The sequence below is a fragment of the Chionomys nivalis genome, chromosome 8 (genome assembly GCF_950005125.1).
Source record: "Chionomys nivalis chromosome 8, mChiNiv1.1, whole genome shotgun sequence".
NCBI classification, from domain to species: Eukaryota; Metazoa; Chordata; class Mammalia; order Rodentia; family Cricetidae; genus Chionomys; species Chionomys nivalis.
The window spans coordinates 45,838,422-45,856,904 of NC_080093.1; the positions used below are offsets into that span (position 1 = coordinate 45,838,422).

General features: G+C 49.7%; 1 protein-coding gene across 1 annotated transcript in view; it reads right to left on the bottom strand.

The window, feature by feature from the left end:
• Vwce (von Willebrand factor C and EGF domains) overlaps nt 1-15,882 on the bottom strand; it is a 29,040-nt gene extending 13,158 nt beyond the window's left edge. The window contains exons 1-10 of the mRNA XM_057779116.1: nt 15,773-15,882; nt 13,782-13,876; nt 13,597-13,686; nt 12,763-12,891; nt 10,251-10,367; nt 7,456-7,572; nt 6,687-6,815; nt 4,630-5,051; nt 4,457-4,550; nt 3,000-3,082 (exon numbers count right to left, since the gene is read on the bottom strand). Of these exons, the coding sequence (XP_057635099.1) occupies nt 3,000-3,082; nt 4,457-4,550; nt 4,630-5,051; nt 6,687-6,815; nt 7,456-7,572; nt 10,251-10,367; nt 12,763-12,891; nt 13,597-13,686; nt 13,782-13,876; nt 15,773-15,882 (1,386 nt within the window). The remainder of the gene's footprint in view (nt 1-2,999; nt 3,083-4,456; nt 4,551-4,629; nt 5,052-6,686; nt 6,816-7,455; nt 7,573-10,250; nt 10,368-12,762; nt 12,892-13,596; nt 13,687-13,781; nt 13,877-15,772) is intronic.
• Between the last annotated feature and the right edge of the window lie 2,601 nt (nt 15,883-18,483).

Genomic DNA, 18,483 nt, shown 5'->3' on the forward strand with positions numbered 1-18,483 from the left:
TTTAATACCAGGACTCAGGATGCAGAAGCAGGCAGATCTCTGTGAGTTTGAGGCCAACCTGGTACACATTGCAAGTTTCAGGCCATCCATGGCTACCTGAGACTTTTTCTAGATAGATAGAGATAGATATTTCAAGACAGACAGACATTTTAAATTAGGAGCTGGAGAGATGGCTCTGTGGTTAAAAAACACTTTCTACTCTTTGAAGGAACAGGAGTTGGTTCCCAGAACCACATCGGACAGCTCACAATAGCCCTTAATCTCTAGCTCCAAGAGATCTGATACTTTATTCTGGTCCTGTGAGCACCTCTGCACCCATACAATAATGATAGGGGTTGAGGAAATGGCTCAGTGGTTGAGAGCACTTCTCATTCCTGCAGAAGAACCAAGTTCAATTCCCAGCACCCCCAGGGCATCTCACAACAATCTGTAACTCCAGTCCCAGGTGATCTGACACTCTCTTCTGGCCTCCGAGGGCACCAGGCACACAAGCAGTGTATAGACACACAAGCAACCAAAATACTCATACACAGGAAAATATATAAAAAATGTATTTTTGCCTACACGTATGTCTCTGCCAGGATGCCAGATCCTCTGTAACTAGAGTTACAGACAGTTGTGAGCTGTCATGTGGGGGCTAGGAATTGAACCCGGATCCTCTGGAAGAACAGCTGGCGCTCTTAACCACTGAGTCATCTCTCCAGCCCATAAATAAATCTTTTTAAATAAATAATTAGAAATTCAAAATAATGAATTTTTTTTGAGAGAGTATCTCACTATGTAGCCCAAACTGTCCTGTCGTGGAAATAAACATGTAGACCATGCTAGCCTCAAATTCACAGAGATCTGTTTGCTTCTGCCTCTCAAGTACTGGGATTAAAGAAAGGCCACCACACCTGGCACAAAATTCATCTTTAAAAACAATTTTGAAGTTAAAAAAAAAAAGTCTCCAACATTAGGGTTATCTTAGACCTGAGATCCACTGTCTATGCCTGTTGTAGAATATTACTTTAACTATGTAAAGTTGTGTTATATTTGTTTATGCTCCATCTGTTTAACTATGGAAAGACGTGTTACATTTGTTTATGCTGCATCTGTTTAACTATGGAAAGATAAGCTGCTATGTTACCTTGCCTGTCTAAATAAGGCACATGGTTGATCTAAGAAAAAGCTAAATGGCCAATAGCTAGGCAGAAGAGGGATAGGCTGAGTGGGAGGAAAGAGAGACTAGGAGGAGAAATTTGGGCTGAGGGAGAAGGAGGAAAAGGAGAATGAGAGAGAGAGAGAGAGAAAAAGAGAGAGGTGCAGGCCCAGCCAGGCAGCCGCCAGCCAGCAAGACATGAGTAGGGCATATAGAATGAAAGAAAAGTAAACAAGCCAAGGTAAACATAGATGAAAAGAAACAGGTTAATTTAAGTTATAAGAGCTAGCAAGAAACAAGCCTAAGCTAAGGCTGAGCAGTCATAACTAATATAAGTCCCTGTGTTATGATTTGGAGCTGGTTGGTGGCCCCAAAGAAAGCCTGCTACATATACCCCTACTAACAAGATTTTAGGCAATGGATACCACATCTCCAGGAACTTCTAACATGGAAGGATTCAGTGCCCATCTCACTACATAAAAATGGGAGAACACACCCAAGTTCCTTTTCTCTGCATGCTTGATGTAGGTGGGTCTTCTATCTATCTGTTGCTTTCATTGGTTAATTAATAAAGAAACTGCCTTGGTCCTTTGATAGGACAGAAAATTAGGTAGGCGGAGTAGACAGAACATAATGCTGGGAAGAAGGGAAGTGAGGCAGACACTATAGCTCTCCTCTCCAAGATGGACGCAGGTTAAGATCCTTCCTGGTAAGCCATCACCTCGTGGTGCTACACAGATTATTAGAAATGGGTTAATCAAGATGTGAGAGTTAGCCAGTAAGAGGCTAGAGATAATGGGCCAGGCAGTGTTTAAAAGAATACAGTTTCCGCCGGGCGGTGGTGGCGCACGCCTTTAATCCCAGCACTTGGGAGGCAGAGGCAGGCGGATCTCTGTGAGTTCGAGACCAGCCTGGTCTACAAGAGCTAGTTCCGGGACAGGCTCCAAAACCACAGAGAAACCCTGTCTCGAAAAACCAAAAAAAAAAAAAAAAAAAAAAAAAAAGAATACAGTTTCCGCTCCTTTCTACACATGCTTAGCACACAGGAAGAGCTAGATAAATGCTACTGACATTCTGTATGTCCCTGATCATACAGCAACCCTATGTGCCATTGTGGCCAGTCCAGGAGCTCTGTTTAAAGATGGACAGAGGGTGACAGCAAGGATTGATAGACAAAGCCTGCAAGAGACCTCAGTTCAAACACCAGCTCCCAGCTTCCATCTCTGAATCTGTGGATCAAGGATAGAATCGCCCACTCTGCACTTGGTGGGAGTCTCTGGTTAGGGAAAAGAGAAAGGGCACCAAGCCTGTGTCTGACACACAGTCACAGTGGGTACTCAAAATCAGATGCATGCAGACAGCATTGGCACAGTAAATGCTTATGAGGAGTGAACTTGCCAGAAACAAAAATATTCTCAAGAAGGCCAGGGAGTTGCCGGGCAGTGGTGGTACATGCCTTTAATCCCAGCACTTGGGAGGCAGAGGTAGGCAGATCTCTGTGAGTTCGAGGCCAGCCTAGTCTACAAGGGAGCTTAATGAGGCTGCTCTCTCCCATGTGTGCACTTTTGTTGTGGTAGGAAATACTTTGCCTGGAGAAAATACTTCCCTGGTGAAGTTCCTGAGAGAGTCCCATTCCTCCTCTTCCCAAACAGATGGATCCTGTTCTGCCCTGGCTCTCTCATGCATGGCATATACCTCCCACGCCTGTCGGCCAGAGCTTGGATGTTTCTATGACTCTCTCAAGCTCAGTTTAAACCCAAAGGCCTGAAGCAAGCTCCCTTCAGTATCCGGTCTGTTCCCCTCCTTGACAACACCCAAAGGTTAAGAAAACACCCAGTGGGGACCTCAGGTTGCTTACCAGACAGACACACACGGTGCAGTTCTCCTCAGGAGGTGAAAACACGTCCCCTTCTTCTCGGACAGCACCACTGTAAAAGCAGCCTTAGACAAACAAACGAGAGGTGGGTACATCAGCCTCCTCAAAGCGGAGGAAATCTGAGGTCTCTACTTTTCCAGGAATAACACTTCTGGACCCTCCTCTCACCACCCCGGATGCCCCATCAGTGGCAGACATAGGCTCCTTAACCTGAGACACACGCAAGATCAGCTGCAGTGGTCCCGAGCATGCTCATTCAAGTATGTCCTGAGAAAGCATCATTGTATTCCGTTACACAAGATAGGCTAGGCTCCAAATGGAGAATTTTAGCTCCCTTCACCCACGTGGCCTTGCCCATGGCACCTCGCCTCTCTGCAACTCAGCTATTTTCACCAAAAAATGGAAATATCGCCAGGTGGTGGTGGCTCACACCTTTAATCCCAGTGCTTGGGAGGCAGAGGCAGGCAGATCTCTGCGAGTTCAAGGCCAGCCTTGTCTACAGAGTTAGTTCCAGGACAGCCAGAGCTGCACGGAGAAATCCAGTTTTGAAAAACCAAAAAATTTTAAAAATGTAAATATCCCTGTGTACCCAGCACTCCTGCTGGCTACTCCTGTGGATACCTGAAAGGATCCACAATCTTGGTTATAAAGAGAACTCAGCTCTTTCAGGGCCCAATACATGGGTGGATCATAGCAAAAAGAGAAATTATCTCCCTTTGTCTTAGCAACCAATGCAGGCACTTCCTCCTTGCCAAACCCTAGGGGGAAAATTGTTTTTATGGTGATTAAATCAGGACCTACGTCATACATGCTAGGCAAGCACTAAGCCCCAGCCCCAGTCTGCAATGGAAGGAAGGTGAAATGACCGTCCTCCAGCAATCCAAGGGCAGGTAGGGCAGGGGAAGCAGACAACAGACTGGAGGTGGACACTCTAGGAGGGAAGGAACAAAGGAGAGGAGGGAGTGTGCAGGCAAGCAGGGTGGCCCGATGAATGGTTCCCCGGTACTTCGGCACAGACACGTGGTTCTCAAAGGGAGGGTCCAGAACGGCAGTTTGTCAACTGTTCTCAGACCCCACCCCTGAACCGCCAATCAGACTCGGCCTCCCAGATGACTCCAAGAACTGATTGTGGGGGAAGTTGAAAAATAAAAGCCTTTGGGGGCTGGAGTGATGGCTCAGAGGTTAAGAGCATTGCCTGCTCTTTCAAAGGTCCTGAGTTCAATTCCCAGCAACCACATGGTGGCTCATAACCATCTGTAATAAGGTCTGGTGCCCTCTTCTGGCCTGCAGGCATACACACTGATAGAATATTGTATACATAACAAATAAATAAATAATTTTTTTTTAAAAAAAAAAAGCCTTAAAAAAAAAAAAAGCCTTTGGGCTTCAAGAGGCAACGGTAAGAAGAAGCAGGCTGATCCCTTCCCGTCAGCTCTTACCAGTGCAAGAAGGGCAGCAGCCGCCATCCCTGGGGGGAATCGGATGGGAGCAGGCAGTGTTACACCTCAAGTTTTCACAGGTCACCTCTCCATCCTGGATACACAAGCGAGAGCTGCAGTCACAGGCAGACCCCAGACACTCCACCAGGGCAGCCTGGGGACGGCACACCTACCTGGCACAAGCAGTGAGAGCACTCAGGCTCGTTCCAGCGGCTCCCTGATTCATATGTGGCTCCCTGGTACCAGCAGGAAGAGAGCCCTGTTCCAAGCTTCGCACCTTCCGGGACCCTGGGTGAGGAAGGGGTCCCTACTGCCTCCCCCTGGAGGAGTGAGGGGAGTCGGAGGGTCCCCAGGAGGGAGGAACTTGGCCCTGGGGTGGATAGCAACTGTGTGGGAAAGAATGTGGGTAGGCCCAGGGTGGTAGATGACTGATGGGTTGTTCTGACTCCAGTGGGGTATCCTGGTGCCCCTGGAGGAGGGCTGTGTCCCGGGGACAAGGCAGGCCGGCCTGCCTCGGGAAGGAGCAGGGACATCTTAGCAGGTTGCTGCCGGGGCTGCAGGATGGCAGATGGGGCCTGAACGGCCTTCGGGAAAGCTGAAATGGAAGCACAGGGTCTCCTGAGGGAGGCAGCAGGGGCAGGAAGTGGGGTTTTAGGGTCCTAGATTGGTCCACCAGTTTCCTCCTCAACATAATGTAATTGGCCGTTAACTGCTGAGGCCATGGTGACAGCTACAGCTCCAAGATTCACCTGCCCTCCTTTTTTTGTTGTTGTTGTTTGTTTGTTTTTTGTTTTTCGAGACAGGGTTTCTTTTTTTTTTTTTTTTTTTTTTTTTTTTTTAGTTTTAGTTTTTCGAGACAGTAGTTTTGGTTCCTGTCCTGGAACTAGCTCTTGTAGACCAGGCTGGCCTCGAACTCACAGAGATCCGCCTGCCTCTGCCTCCCGAGTGCTGGGATGAAAGGCGTGCGCCACCACCGCCCGGCTGAGACAGGGTTTCTCTATAGCTTTGGAACCTGTCCTGGAACTAGCTCTTGTAGACCAGACTGGTCACAAACAGAGATCCGCCTGCCTCTGCCTCCCGAGTGCTGGGATTAAAGGTTTGCACCACCACTGCCCGGCCCGGCCCTCCCTTTCTTAACAGCTACAAAGGGACACACAGGTTTTCCTGAGAGTAGGAGACCTTGAGGGTCCAGCCTGGGAGCAACTCTCCCCAGCTGCTATGGGCTGGGGTCTGAGTGTGTGTCCTGCTTCCCACCTAGGTGTGGCTTCCCTGCAGGGGAGCTACTGTTGAAGATGAGGGGTCAGTGAGGTTCTCTCCAGCTTCACAGCTCAGCTGTGGGAGGAGACTCCTGTCCCCCATGTGTATTTGGAGACTGAAACGGGCATTTTCCCTACAGATGAGCATCCTCTTGTCGAGGGACGAAGAATCCCTGAGGTCTGTGTCACACCTTCCTTCATCGTTATTGATTGGTTTCTGTTTTGTTTTTCCTTTTTACCATTTGTGTGCAATGGCTGGGAACAGGGAAAAGGAGAAAGGACTGGATAAAGAAGTCTCAGTAATGGAGAGACTTCTCAGGGGTTAAGAGCACGGCCTTCTCTGGCAGCCAGTGCATCAGGTTCACTTCCTGGCAGCCACAACAATCCATAACTCCAATCCCAGGGGATCAGACACCTTCTCTGACCCTGCTGAGGCATGTGATACACACACATGCCAACAGGCAAAACACTCATAATACACATAAAATAAAACAAACAACTTTTTTATTTAAAAAAATATATACCAGGATAGAGAGATGGCTCACTGGTTAAGGGCACTAGCTGCTCTTGCGGGGAACCAGATTCAGTTCCCAGCTCCTACATGGTAGCTCCAGTTCTAGGGAATCTGATGCCCTCTTCTGCTTCACAGGCACCAGGCACACAAAAATAAGCAGGTAAAACATTCACATGCATAAAAAAATTGTAAATAATTTAAAAAAATATAAAGTGGAAAGGGAAAGTAAGAAAGAAAGTGGGGCTGTTTGAAGAGATAAAAAAAGAACTGAAAGGGGGGAGGATTAAAAAAGGGGGTTGGCACAGAGGTGGGGTCTGTGGTTAGGGGTGAGGCCTGATACCACAAGGGCAGAGCCAAGATCTGTAGTGTGATCTGGAGGCAGAGAACAGAGCCAAGATCTAAGGGGTGGGTCTTGTGCTGCCCTAAGGTCTAGAGGTCAGGGCTGGGGCCTGGTTCTCACCTTCACAGGACACGCGGTCAGCTCGAAGCCTGAAGCCAGGTCTGCAGGTGCACAGGAAGCTGCCCACAGTGTTATGGCAGGAGTGGTGACAGACTCGCCTCTCCTGCGGTCGCCGACACTCGTTTACATCTGTGGAAGAGCCCATTGCCTTGCCTCGGCCATGGACCCCTTTCTCCTCCCATCCCTGAACTCAGACTGGCAGTTCTTACAGAGTCCACCCCTGCTCCAGGGCACAAGACGTGACAAGAACGCTAGGAATGGGGCTGGTGTCTACCAGCAGTGGCCTTGGAAGCTTCCTGTGTCCAGTGAGTGGGCATGTATCTCATCCCCCAAACAATTAAGTGCTCAACCCTAGTGCAAATCCCATTCCCCAGATTTCTTCTTTTGTAAGCAGTGTCTTAAAACTGAAAGCAGGCTCAAGACAAACCAGGAGTCTCCTTCTAAACCAAAGGAACCAAAGCATAAAGTACTTTGTTTACCCCCAGGGAGCAAAGGCAGCCAAGAAAACCAGTGAACAGAGATGAGTCCTTGATGTGTATGCCAGAGCATCGAAGAGAACATAGCAGGATGAAAGGGGCATGGCCAGGGAATGCCCAGCTCGGGGTGTTTCACACAGAGCGACACCAAGCATGGGATGGGAGTACTCTGAGCAGAGGTTCCACAGGACTGGAAGGTCCAAAAGTTGATCTTCCCAGGTTCCAGACTGACCTGTCCACCTTCTTGATTGGCAACCTAAGTGTACCTACCACCCACAGGCCACAGAGCTCACCTATACAGGAGTGCCGGTTGCCATGGAGGTGGAAGCCGGCACGGCAGGAGCACTTATAGCTGCCAATACTGTTCTTACACCTCTGCTGGCAGGGCGTGCCCAGGCACTCATCAGTGTCTGTGAGGGGAGAAGACAAAGCTGGTACCCATCTCTCCACTGGACTTAGGCTCCTCCCATTCCCCCTCTCCCACCCCACTCAGGGCCATGGGGGACTCCCCTACTAGCGGATGGTCTCCACCCTCACCATTTCACCCCAGCCCAGGCCACCTTGTCTCTAGGCTGGGAACAGACTGCCTGTATTCCTCCCGAGCCATCTTCCCCTAGTTTCCAGGAGGTCCTCACCCAAGGCCATCTGCAATGGGCCACTCTCTGCTCCAGACCTCTCAGAGCCCCCACCCACAACAAGCAGCACTCATGAGACCATTAAACATAGCTATGGGGCCAGTGAAACGGCTCCGAAGATAAAGGTGCCTCCCTCCAAGCTTGATGAGTTAGATCCCTGGGACCCTCATGAAGCACGAACTCCCAAAAGTTGTTCTCTGACCCCCCACATGCACACTTAAATGTAAGAAAAATAAATAAACATAGCTATGGACGGACAGGCCAGCCCTCACCTGCACTCTTGCTTATTTCCCTGCATCTTCTAAACACGTCCTATTTTTATGGCCCTCCCTTGGGCTCTGTCTACCCTGAATGTCTTTCCCTCGTCTGCAGAGAATAGTCTTCTGTGGACTTAAAACCTTTCTCCACAGAGCCCCCCACATAGAAATTCACCCAGGTTGTTGTTAGAAGCTGCAACAAACAAACACAACCCCTAGAAATAACCTCTGTGTTGGTCCTACGACACACTTGCATCACAGGGAACCAAGCAGCAATCAAAACAAAACACCAAAAAGAGATCTATCTGGTATGTTTGCCTAATGTAGGAAGAGCCTTAAGACCAATCAACTGCTCAGGGAAAAGAAATTGGAAAAGCAACTGGGATCAGACCCTAGCTCCAATGTGATTGTGGGTAAATTAATTCATTGTGTTAAGTCTCGGGGTTCTTATCAGTAACATGGAGATAAACAGTATCATAATTGTAAGGATGGAATGAGAACACACATAGAAATTGCTTAGCCTGGTACCCAACATGTTGAGAGTTTGGTCACTAATAAGCCTGTGTATATGCATACATAAGAACATGTCACTGGGGGCTGGAGAGATGGCTCAGAGGTTAAGAGCATTGCCTGCTCTTCCAAAGGTCCTGAGTTCAATTCCCAGCAACCACATTGTGGCTCACAACCATCTGTAGTGGGGTCTGGTGCCCTCTTCTGGATTGCAGGCATGCACACAGACAGAATGTTGTATACATAATAAATAAATAAATATTTTTTTTTAAAAAAAAAAAGAACATGTCACTGAGAGAGGCAGGCAGGCAGGCAAGGCGTCTGCAAGTGCTCTGGAGGAAGGACTTTTAAGATAATTAAGGTTAGATAACATCACAAGGGTGGGTTAATGATGGATTAATGCCCTTAGAAGAGTCACCAGAGCCCCCGTGTCCCTCCCTCTCACCATCGCCATTGTGTGAGGACACACAAGAGCATCTTCTTCAAGCCAGAGAAATCCACAACAAAGCTAGCCAGTCCCTTGACCTTGTGGCTCTCCAGGGACTGAGAACAGGTTCCCTGGACTACACAGCACGGTGTTGGGGCAGTTCAAGCAGACCAGGGAAGCAGGGCTCTCTAGGGTGGGCAGAGGAGGGCACTGGGAGAGAGGACCTGAGGCTTGCACCATGGTGCTCAAGATTCTTGGGTTTCATGAAATTTCACATGCAGAGAAAGTAACTGCACAGAATCAAGGGACTGATTTTTGTCCCCTCTGCCTTGTTGTGTGAGACTGTTATGAGAATCATCCTCAAATACTTGTGCAAACCAAAGCCTCTTGGAAAGGATGTCTATTGTAAAAGATCTCACCCTGCCAGGTATGGTGGAGTATGCCTATAACCCCAATACTAGGGAGGGGAAGGCAGGAGAGTGGTAAGCAGAAAGTCAGGCTGGACCATACAATAACACCCTGTCTGCAGAAAAGAAAACAAAAGGAAGACATCTTCTCGCTGGACCTCCACAGCCCCGGCATAGAAGACATCTCACTGGACCTCCACAGCCCTAGTACCTTGTCCCAATCTTTTTCTTTCCCAAACCACCGCACTGGAGAGTGTGTGCATCCTACAACACAGATATCCTCAGAGCCTGGCCCAGCACCAAGGCTGGAGGAAGCTATAAACACACTAAGTGACAGAGACCATCACAGGCCCCTCCCACTCACAGCCTACCTCCCTCCCTTCTCCATCTTGGTACCTCCTGCCCTGGGTGCATCTGCCCCTTGTTCTCCCTGAAACTTCTCCTTATCCCCATCCTTCCCTATACAGAAGCAGAAGATTTTACAGTATCTTGGTTCAGAGCAAGTCCACCATGAATGCTGGGCATGGGGGCGCACGCCTATAATCCCAGGACTTGGGAGTCAGAGGCAGGCAGATCTCTGTGAGTTCAAGGCCAGGATGGCTTACAAAGTGAGTTCCAGGACAGTCAGGGATATGTAGGGAGACTCTGTCTCAAAGAAACAAAACAAAAGAGTTCACCGTACTGGACTCAAACCCTAAGTCCATCTCTTACAAACAGAAATGGATGTGGGTGAAACTTGGTCCTTCAATGGGAACGACGCAGCGTCCTTCTCAGAGGGCTGTGACATGGAGAATGGATCGTATAGGACCTGGCGGGGTCTAGAAATCACTCCCAGTCCCTCTGCCCACTCACCTTGGCAGCTATGACGGTCAGCAGACAACTGCATGCCTGGCCCACATTCACACACGAAGCCACCTTCCGTGTTCACACAGTGGCCCTCACAAGATGAGCTTAAACACTCGTCAATGTCTGAGGAAAGAAAACCCTTAGCACAGCCTGTTCCAGCTGTGCCGTGACTCCAGAAAAAGTGACCCCACGTTTGAGAGGTCATATGTGGAAGATACAGCATCAAATAGGAAAGTGCCATGACCATGAGGGGAGCCCCAGAAAGAGGAGATAAAGACCAGAGGGACCGGGGCTGGAGAGATGGCTCAGAGGTTAAGAGCATTGCCTGCTCTTCCAAAGGTCCTGAGTTCAATTCCCAGCAACCACATGGTGGCTCACAACCATCTGTAATGGGGTCTTGTGCCCTCTTCTGGCCTGCTGGCATACACACAGAAAGAATATTGCATACATAATAAATAAATAAATAGATAAATAAATAAATATTAAAAAAAAAAAAAAAAAGACAGAGGGATTGGCCTCTGCTCCCAACCCATGTGACAGGTAAGATGGTGGGAAAGCATGCCTGAGGCAGAACCATTTTGATGGTCTGTATGTGGCAGCCTTCAGGTCTCCAAAATGACAGGGCCCTGTGAGCAGTGTCATTCCCTAGATGTTCACTGAACCGTGAAGTGTGAGCAGGAGACTCAGAGAGGAGCTACTGACTGCCTTGGAGATTGTGGGCACTGTCCAAGGCCCAGAGGGATAGCAAATGCCGTGCTCGGGAATAACCTGCCAGAGCAGAGGGTGGGGTTAGAAGAATAGGGAGCATCAAGCCGCCTGCCTCGGCGGGGAAGGATTTGAGAGGTTTGGGGATAGCTGCTGGGCTCTCTGGAATTGCCTAACCTCCCCACCCCACCACTGTCCTCCACATGCATGTCATCACACACATACATAAATAAATGGAAAAAATAAAAATAAATAAAAAACATAAATAAAGAAATGGGGGAGGAGGAGAAAATGCCATAATGAACTCAATGCTTTGAATACTAAGCTAAACTTCAGTTAAAAAAAAAACACTCTGGTTTTATTTTAATATATGTGTTACTTTTGATTATGTTGCATTAGTTTAACTCTATGAAGCTGTGCTACTGTACCTGTCTAAAACACCTGATGGGCTAATAAAGAACTGAGTGGCCAATAGCGAGGCAGGAGAGAGGAATAAGTAGGGCTGGCAGGCAGAGAGGATAAATATAGAGAGAAATCTGAGAGGAAAAAGAATCTGGGAACGAGAGAGGAAAGAGGAGGACTTCAGGGACCAGCTACTCAGCTACACAGCCAGACACGGAGTAAGAAGGAAAGAAAAGCTATACAGGAATAGAGAAAGATAAAAGCTCCAAGACCAAAGACAGATTGGATAATTTAAGAAAAGCTGGCAAGAAACAAGCTAAGCTAAGGTCGGGCATTCATTAAGAATAAACCTCCAGCCGGGTGGTGGTGGCGCAAGCCTTTAATCCCAGCACTTGGGAGACAGAGGCAGATGAATCTCTGTGAGTTCAAGGCCAGCTTGGTCTACAGAATAAGTTCCAGGACAGCCAGAACTGTTTCACAGAGAAACTCTGTCTCGAAAAAAAAAGGAAGAAAGAAAAAAGTAAGCCTCTGTGTGTGGTTTATTAGGGAGTTTGGTGGTGGGCCACCCCAAAAACCTCTAGGTTTAGTGAGAGACCCTGACTCAAAACATTTGGCAGAGGGTAATGGAGGAAGATACCAAATATTAATTCTGGTTTCCACATGCCTGTGGACACACATACATGCACATGTACATACACCAATACAAAAACAAACAAGAAACAAAACACCTTCAATCAGGCTTTTGCCTTGAAAGAGATGGACCAAAAAATTGGTCATAGTAACCATCTCTGGTAAAGGGCACACACTCTGCCTACAGTGACTTGAAATCAAGAAGGCAAATAACAGGAGTGGGAAAGATGCCTCGGCTGTTGGGAACACTTGTTCTTGCAGAGGAGCCAGGCTCAGTTCCCAGAACCCATGCGGCAGCACACAACCGTCTGGGACTCCAGTTCCAAGGGATCTGGTGCCCTCTTCTGGCCTCCTCAGGACTTCACACACATGCTACAGATACATGCAGACAAAACACCCTTACCCATAAAATAATAAAAGAAAAAAAGTAATACTTTAACAGAATAACTACTGAGTTTTACTTTCCTCAGTTTTCTGTGTCAGTTGACTCCAGTCCTGGCTCCATGGTCCTCTGTGAGCCCAGCATCCTGCACTTCCTTAGTCACTGCCCCTATTACACTGGCGCTGTCCTTATCCTGCTCCATATTTGGAAGCTCCCAGCTAGCAGCCACTGTCTAATCACCTGTAACCTCAATCCCAGCCCATAAATTCCTATGAAATAACAGGAGAGCAGTACCCTGGGGTTGCATGTTTTCCTGCCCCTCTCTTCCAGGTGCCGGACTCCAGCTGCTGCGGGGAGGAGCTACCATTCCACCCTCTCGTCCCATTCCAGGCCTCTCACCTGCACACCTGATACCAACAGCTGTCTCAGTCATCAAGAAACCCACAGGGCACACTCGGGCTACCTCCTGACAGCCACCATGGTTACAGGTGAGATCACAGCCATACTCCCCGCAGGATCCATGGGCTTCTAAAACAAACAGCACAGAAGTGAGCCCGTGTGACCAGAGCAGCAGAGCAGGTGGCAGTGTGGCCTCTCAGGTGTCCTGAATTCTGCTGCAGAGTAGGTGTTCCGGAGGCAAAGAGACTTCCCATCCTCGTCTACCACTTACTGGCCATGTTGATGGTTAATATCGATTGTCAACTTCCCAGGATCTTGAGTCAAATAGGAGGAACCCTCTGGGGCATGTCTCTGAAGGAGTTTCTAGACTGGGCTGATGGGCAGACCCACTCTAACTGTGGAAGGCAACATTCTGTAGGTTGGGAGCCGAACTGAACACAAATAAAATAGGGCCGAGCAACAGCACCCAACTCTTCCTGAGTCCTGACTGTGAGTGCAACGTGAACAGTTGCCTTGCTCTTGCGGCGCCATGCCTTCTCCACTCTGATAGGCTGTATCCTTGAACTTTAAGCCCCGATTAACTTTTCCTCCTTTAAATTGCCTTTACTGGCTATTTTGTCACAACCACAACAAATATCACTACTACATCATGTGACATAGGAAAAGCCAAACCTTCTTTGTCTCAGCCTCAATGGCTGAGAGGGATGAAAGTGCCCACCGACCAGAGTGTCTTGCAGATGTCAAGCTAGAACCCATCTCAAGTGCTCAGTGTTAACACATAATCTTCATGTCACTCTGGTGCGCCCCCCATCAACCATTGTCCATCCCAGTTACCTGGGCAAGTGGCCCCTTGCTCTCCATCCTGGCAGGAACAGACATTGGGGGCGATGCAGATGCCACTCCCACAGCCAAAGGAGCAGAGGGCTGAGAGGAAAGATGCCAGTGAGGGACTGGGCACTGGCAAAGCACAGCACCGGCATGAGCTGAGAAGGCTTGGGGTCACAGGAATGAGTACTTACGCAAAGTACAATGCCCGCCGCCCATGGAAGGGGCCCAGCCAGGGCAGCAGCTGCTCCCAAAGCCCGAGAGGCAGACATGGGGGCCAAGACGACGCCTGCAAGAAAAGAGCACTCTCTACAATCTGTATGATGAGAGTGGCAGAAGCTCCCAGCTTATCCACTGGTCTGTAAGTTAGCTAACAGAGCTCTCCAGAACCCCAGGGAAAAACAGTGGGAAACTTACAAATGATCCACAATCCCTCCTGACAACAGTGTAAGCTCTTATCGGTTCACTTCAACATCTAAAGTACCCAATAACTGCTCAAAAAATGGGAGGCCAGAAAAGGAAGAAAGCAGAAGGTCTGTGTGGCATCCCCTAGAGCTGCCAACAAGGTACACAAGGCTGGGCCCAGAAGGGTCTGCCCAAGCAAGAACACCCTCTGGAGCTTAAGGTGACCTGAAGCCAGTGTCAAAACATGACATGCAGTAAAGCTGTAAATACGCTACTGTCCTCACTTTGAAAGGACAGACAGGATCCAGGTGATGGGAACTGAGCATAACAGAGCCCCGAGGAGGGCTGTGTAGCCTTGTGAATAGGGCCAGGAGAGGGTCCCCAGAAGGACAGCTCCCTACTGCAAGCAAAAGAAGACCAGAGAAGTGGCATGAAAAGGAGGAAGTGTGTGGGAGGGGTGTTCCAAGCAGAGACTACAACTCCAGCCATCGGCTGGAGCAAGGATCACGAATCCAATCAAGGCAATAGGCATCAGATGACTTTTTTGACACAGTCAGAGCTGATGGGAATTTCATCCCACCAGCCAGAGCACCCTCTCCGTGCCTGTCCCTGTATCAGACACAAAAGATATAGGGCAAGACAGGTTTTCCTGGCTCTTGGGGTTAGTAATCTGTGTCAAATGTGGGAACCTTAACAATACAGAAAAGTTTGCTGGGGATTGCCCCTGGGGCCAAGTCCTTTTCCCTCTCAGAAGTCAAAACCAGAGAAGACAAAACCAGGGGTTGACAATGTCACACACACACACACACACACACACACACACACACAGGAGCAATGATAGCAACAGCGAGGAGGGTCCAGCAGCTGGACCCTCGAAAGAGCTAAACAGCTAAGGCAAAAGGGCCCTGAAAGGGACATGAGAACATGCCATCAAAGTGGTAAATGGTGGGGTTGGTGCCTGGGAAACTGGTGGAGTTCTACCCTCAGGTAGGCAGGGGTAGAGCACCCACCAGAAAGCCCCAAGGAGCTTCTCACGTGTGGCAGTGCCAGGGAGGCAGGTGGTGGTAGACTGAGCCTGCACTAGGCTGGTTCAGTCCGCAGAACCGGCAAGGGGTCTGCGGAACCCACGTGCTGAGTTGTAAGCCCTTCCTTTAGGGCTGCCCCTGCTGTGCGCCCCTGGGAAGATGTGGCCGTGGGCCAGGCTACCCTCTGACACCATGTTCCCTTGCTATGAGCACCACGCACACATGATCACTCCCTCACCACTCGGCTGTGTTTGAGGACTGGGTCACACTTGGGAAGGACGACCAGGTTGGGAAAGACACGCCTCCCGCCTCTTCGGCCTGTGTACACATGCGCAGAAACCAAAGCATAACCCTGAGCCTCCGGTGGCTCCAAGGTCCATGGTGTGCGCAGAGCAAGGGACACTGAGAAAACCTCCAACCCCAAGGCAACGGGTACAGAAGCGGAGGAGGCCCCGCACCAAGGAAGAAAGCCAGGCAGTGGAAACCAGATGGCACGTGCTGTGGTCTCCTAGACACTGGGTCAGCGCCCTCAGTACTCAGACCCACCCGCAGTCGGGACCCCATCTTCCATTTGCCCTACCCAGAGCAGTCCCCAGCCAGGGCCACCCAACTGGCACAAACTGCTCTTTGTCCAGACCCCCTTGTACGCCCACACCACAGAGAATACCGGCCCCGCGGCTGCCCTCTGCCAGTGCCTCCCAGCTCCATGCTGTGGCGCTTGGTGGCTGGGCCGCTGAGGGGCTCCAGGCTCTTACCTCTCGGCCGAGTAGTGCCCAGGCGCCTTCCTCCCGGTGTAGCCTCGGGCCGAGGACCCCAGCAACAGGATCACGATGCAGGCAACACGGAGCAACAGTCCAGCCCACATGACTGGCAGCAGCGGTCCAGTGGTCTCAGGCCCCCCGCACCGGGGAAGGGGCTGCCGACCTTGTCCCTCCTCCTAGAAGTGATCCAATCTCCCCAACAGCTGGCAGGAGGAAGAGGACGCCGAGAAGAGGGCTGGGGTTTGGGGGAGGACTGCCTCGGCAGGCGGGGGGGGGGGGGGTCCTTGCACCTAGGAGAGAAACACACAAAAGGAGCGCCGCCCGCCGGTGCCTCTCTGGGAGGCGTGGAGCCCGGGGCGGGAGCAAAGATCAGGGACCCCGAGGGCGGGGTTTCACCCTCGGCCCACACCCCCAGCCTGGGTTTGGGAGTCACCTTCCACAGAATGACTGAGGGCTTCAGATCAAAACCTAGGTCAGAAAGACACTTCAGGAACAAGGTTTTTGGGTTTCCTAGGAACCCAATACATCTGTATTCTCAGGTGAGACTTGTGGACACTCAATCCCAGGACCATGAGTCTCCTGAGCCTAGGCAGTTTTGACTCTCCCCAAGGCGACCAACAAAGTGGTTAATCTGTTCCCCATCCAAAGGGACCTTCAGTGGGAAATTTAGTCACGCAGTCAATAACCTTGGTTCCCACAGTCTAATCTCTGTTTCGTTCCCTGAGATACATCAGAAGCCACCTCCCTGCAACTATCTTCCGTTTGACACAACATGCAATCAGGAAAGGAGTCTTTCATATAGATCACATTTGGGACCTTCAAAGATAAGGGACGTCCTAGCTCAGAGAATTTTGTTTTGCGTGTGTATATAAACTGGAAACTTTACAGGAGGAGAACAGCAGGAGAAAAATAGAGAAACGGATGCAGAAAAGAACATAGTGGAGAGTTCGCTTCGCCCTCAGATCTAAGTCTCGCACGTTGCTGTAAGTCTTCTGGACCCTTAGGTGACCCTGAGGCTGGCACTCAGAGGTCCTTCAGACTTTTTAGGGCATCTTTCTAGCCTGGAGCAAGCAGAGGCTGCACTCGCAACTGTCACAAGAGCACACAATGGCCACCAGGTGCTCTTCCTTCCCATCCCTAGGAAGCTTCTTTCAAACCACTATGCATAGGATAAATTCCCTTAACACAGCCCTCCTGGCTCATACCACCTGTCACTCACCATCCAGCATACCTCTGCCATTTCTGTTCCTTGCTGTAATTTAGGTGGCCCCACAACCTACTCTGCAGAACTCATTCTCTGGCAGGGTTTACTCCACACCCCTCAATGGCAGGTGGAAGATCAGAATACTAATCTCCCCAGTACAGCATTCTGGATATAGCAAAGCAGAAATTCCAGCTGGAGTACCCTCAAGCACCTCTCTGAGCTTGCCCAACATTTATTTCCTTAGTGGCCTCAGTCTTCCGGCATTCGCCTTGCCACTCACATCGGCTGTTGGCTCCTTCAGTGTCATTCGTTCTTCCTCACCTTGTTTGGTGCTGGGGCTTCAGCTGCACCTTTCATGTCTTCAAGGACAAGTCTGGTCCGATCCCTTAACTGACGCTTACCTGGTGCTTCCTCCCCACTTCTGTGGCTTATAGTTTAACAAAGAGGGACCCTTCAGTGAGTAGCAGATCCAAGATGTTGGCTGCAGAATGCAGGCCTCTGGCTTGACCCCCTTTCAAATGACCACGTGATGTGAATCAGTGTTTCTAGTACTCTCCCCAAAGACCCCTGCCCTTGGGAGGCTTGGGGTAAGGATAGCTCATCAGTGCCTGCTTGGAAAGGCGTGTCCTGCTGGCTGGAACAGAGCTCTATATGATGACCTTTTACCCTGAGAAGTGATTAATGCTGTTTAAGAGGGGATTGGGGAGTGTGAAGGCAGAATGTCAGCATTGAAAGGTTTCTGGAATTCAATCTCAAACGAATATATACAATAAATACAAATGAGACAGACTGAAGATGTAGCTCAATGGTAAGCTCTCACATATCATGTTACAGCCATGCTCAACCCCGGTTCTCCTCCTAACCGCTGTCTCTGCAAGGAACAGAAGTGGATGTGGACTCTTGGTGGAATGAGTTTGACTGCATGAGGATGAAGTGGTAATGATTCATATTAAGGACCAGAATCTGAGCAGAACAACTGGAGGAATCCCAACAGCTCAATACTGCAAGGACTCTAGATTCCAATTTCAAGACAGACCCCTGATGGCAATCAAGGCAGTTGTCTGTGGTGGTAAAGTCAACCCACTAAAGAGGCCCAGACAGACAGGTGCATGCCTATGAGTTTAGCACTCTGAGTACTTGGGAGGCAGAGGCAGAAGAATCAACACCAGCCTAGGCTACAAGACAAGACCTTGTCTCAAAGGACACACATACACAGCACCAGAGCTGTGTATGGTGCCCCAGGCCTGTAGTCCAGCACTTGGGAGGCCTGAAGCGAGCCTGGACTGGAATATGATACCATCTCAACCCATCCTTTGAAAATAAGCCTGCCAGGTTAGGCCCAGTGGAGCACACCTTTAATCCTAGTTTCAAGAGGCAGAGATAGGTGAATCTGTTGAGTTCCAGGCAAGCTAGGGCAAAATTAAGGCCCTGTCAATATATCAAAAAACTAATCTGCTAGAACAGAACCATCACCTAGCACAATTAACCTGTCATTGTGAAT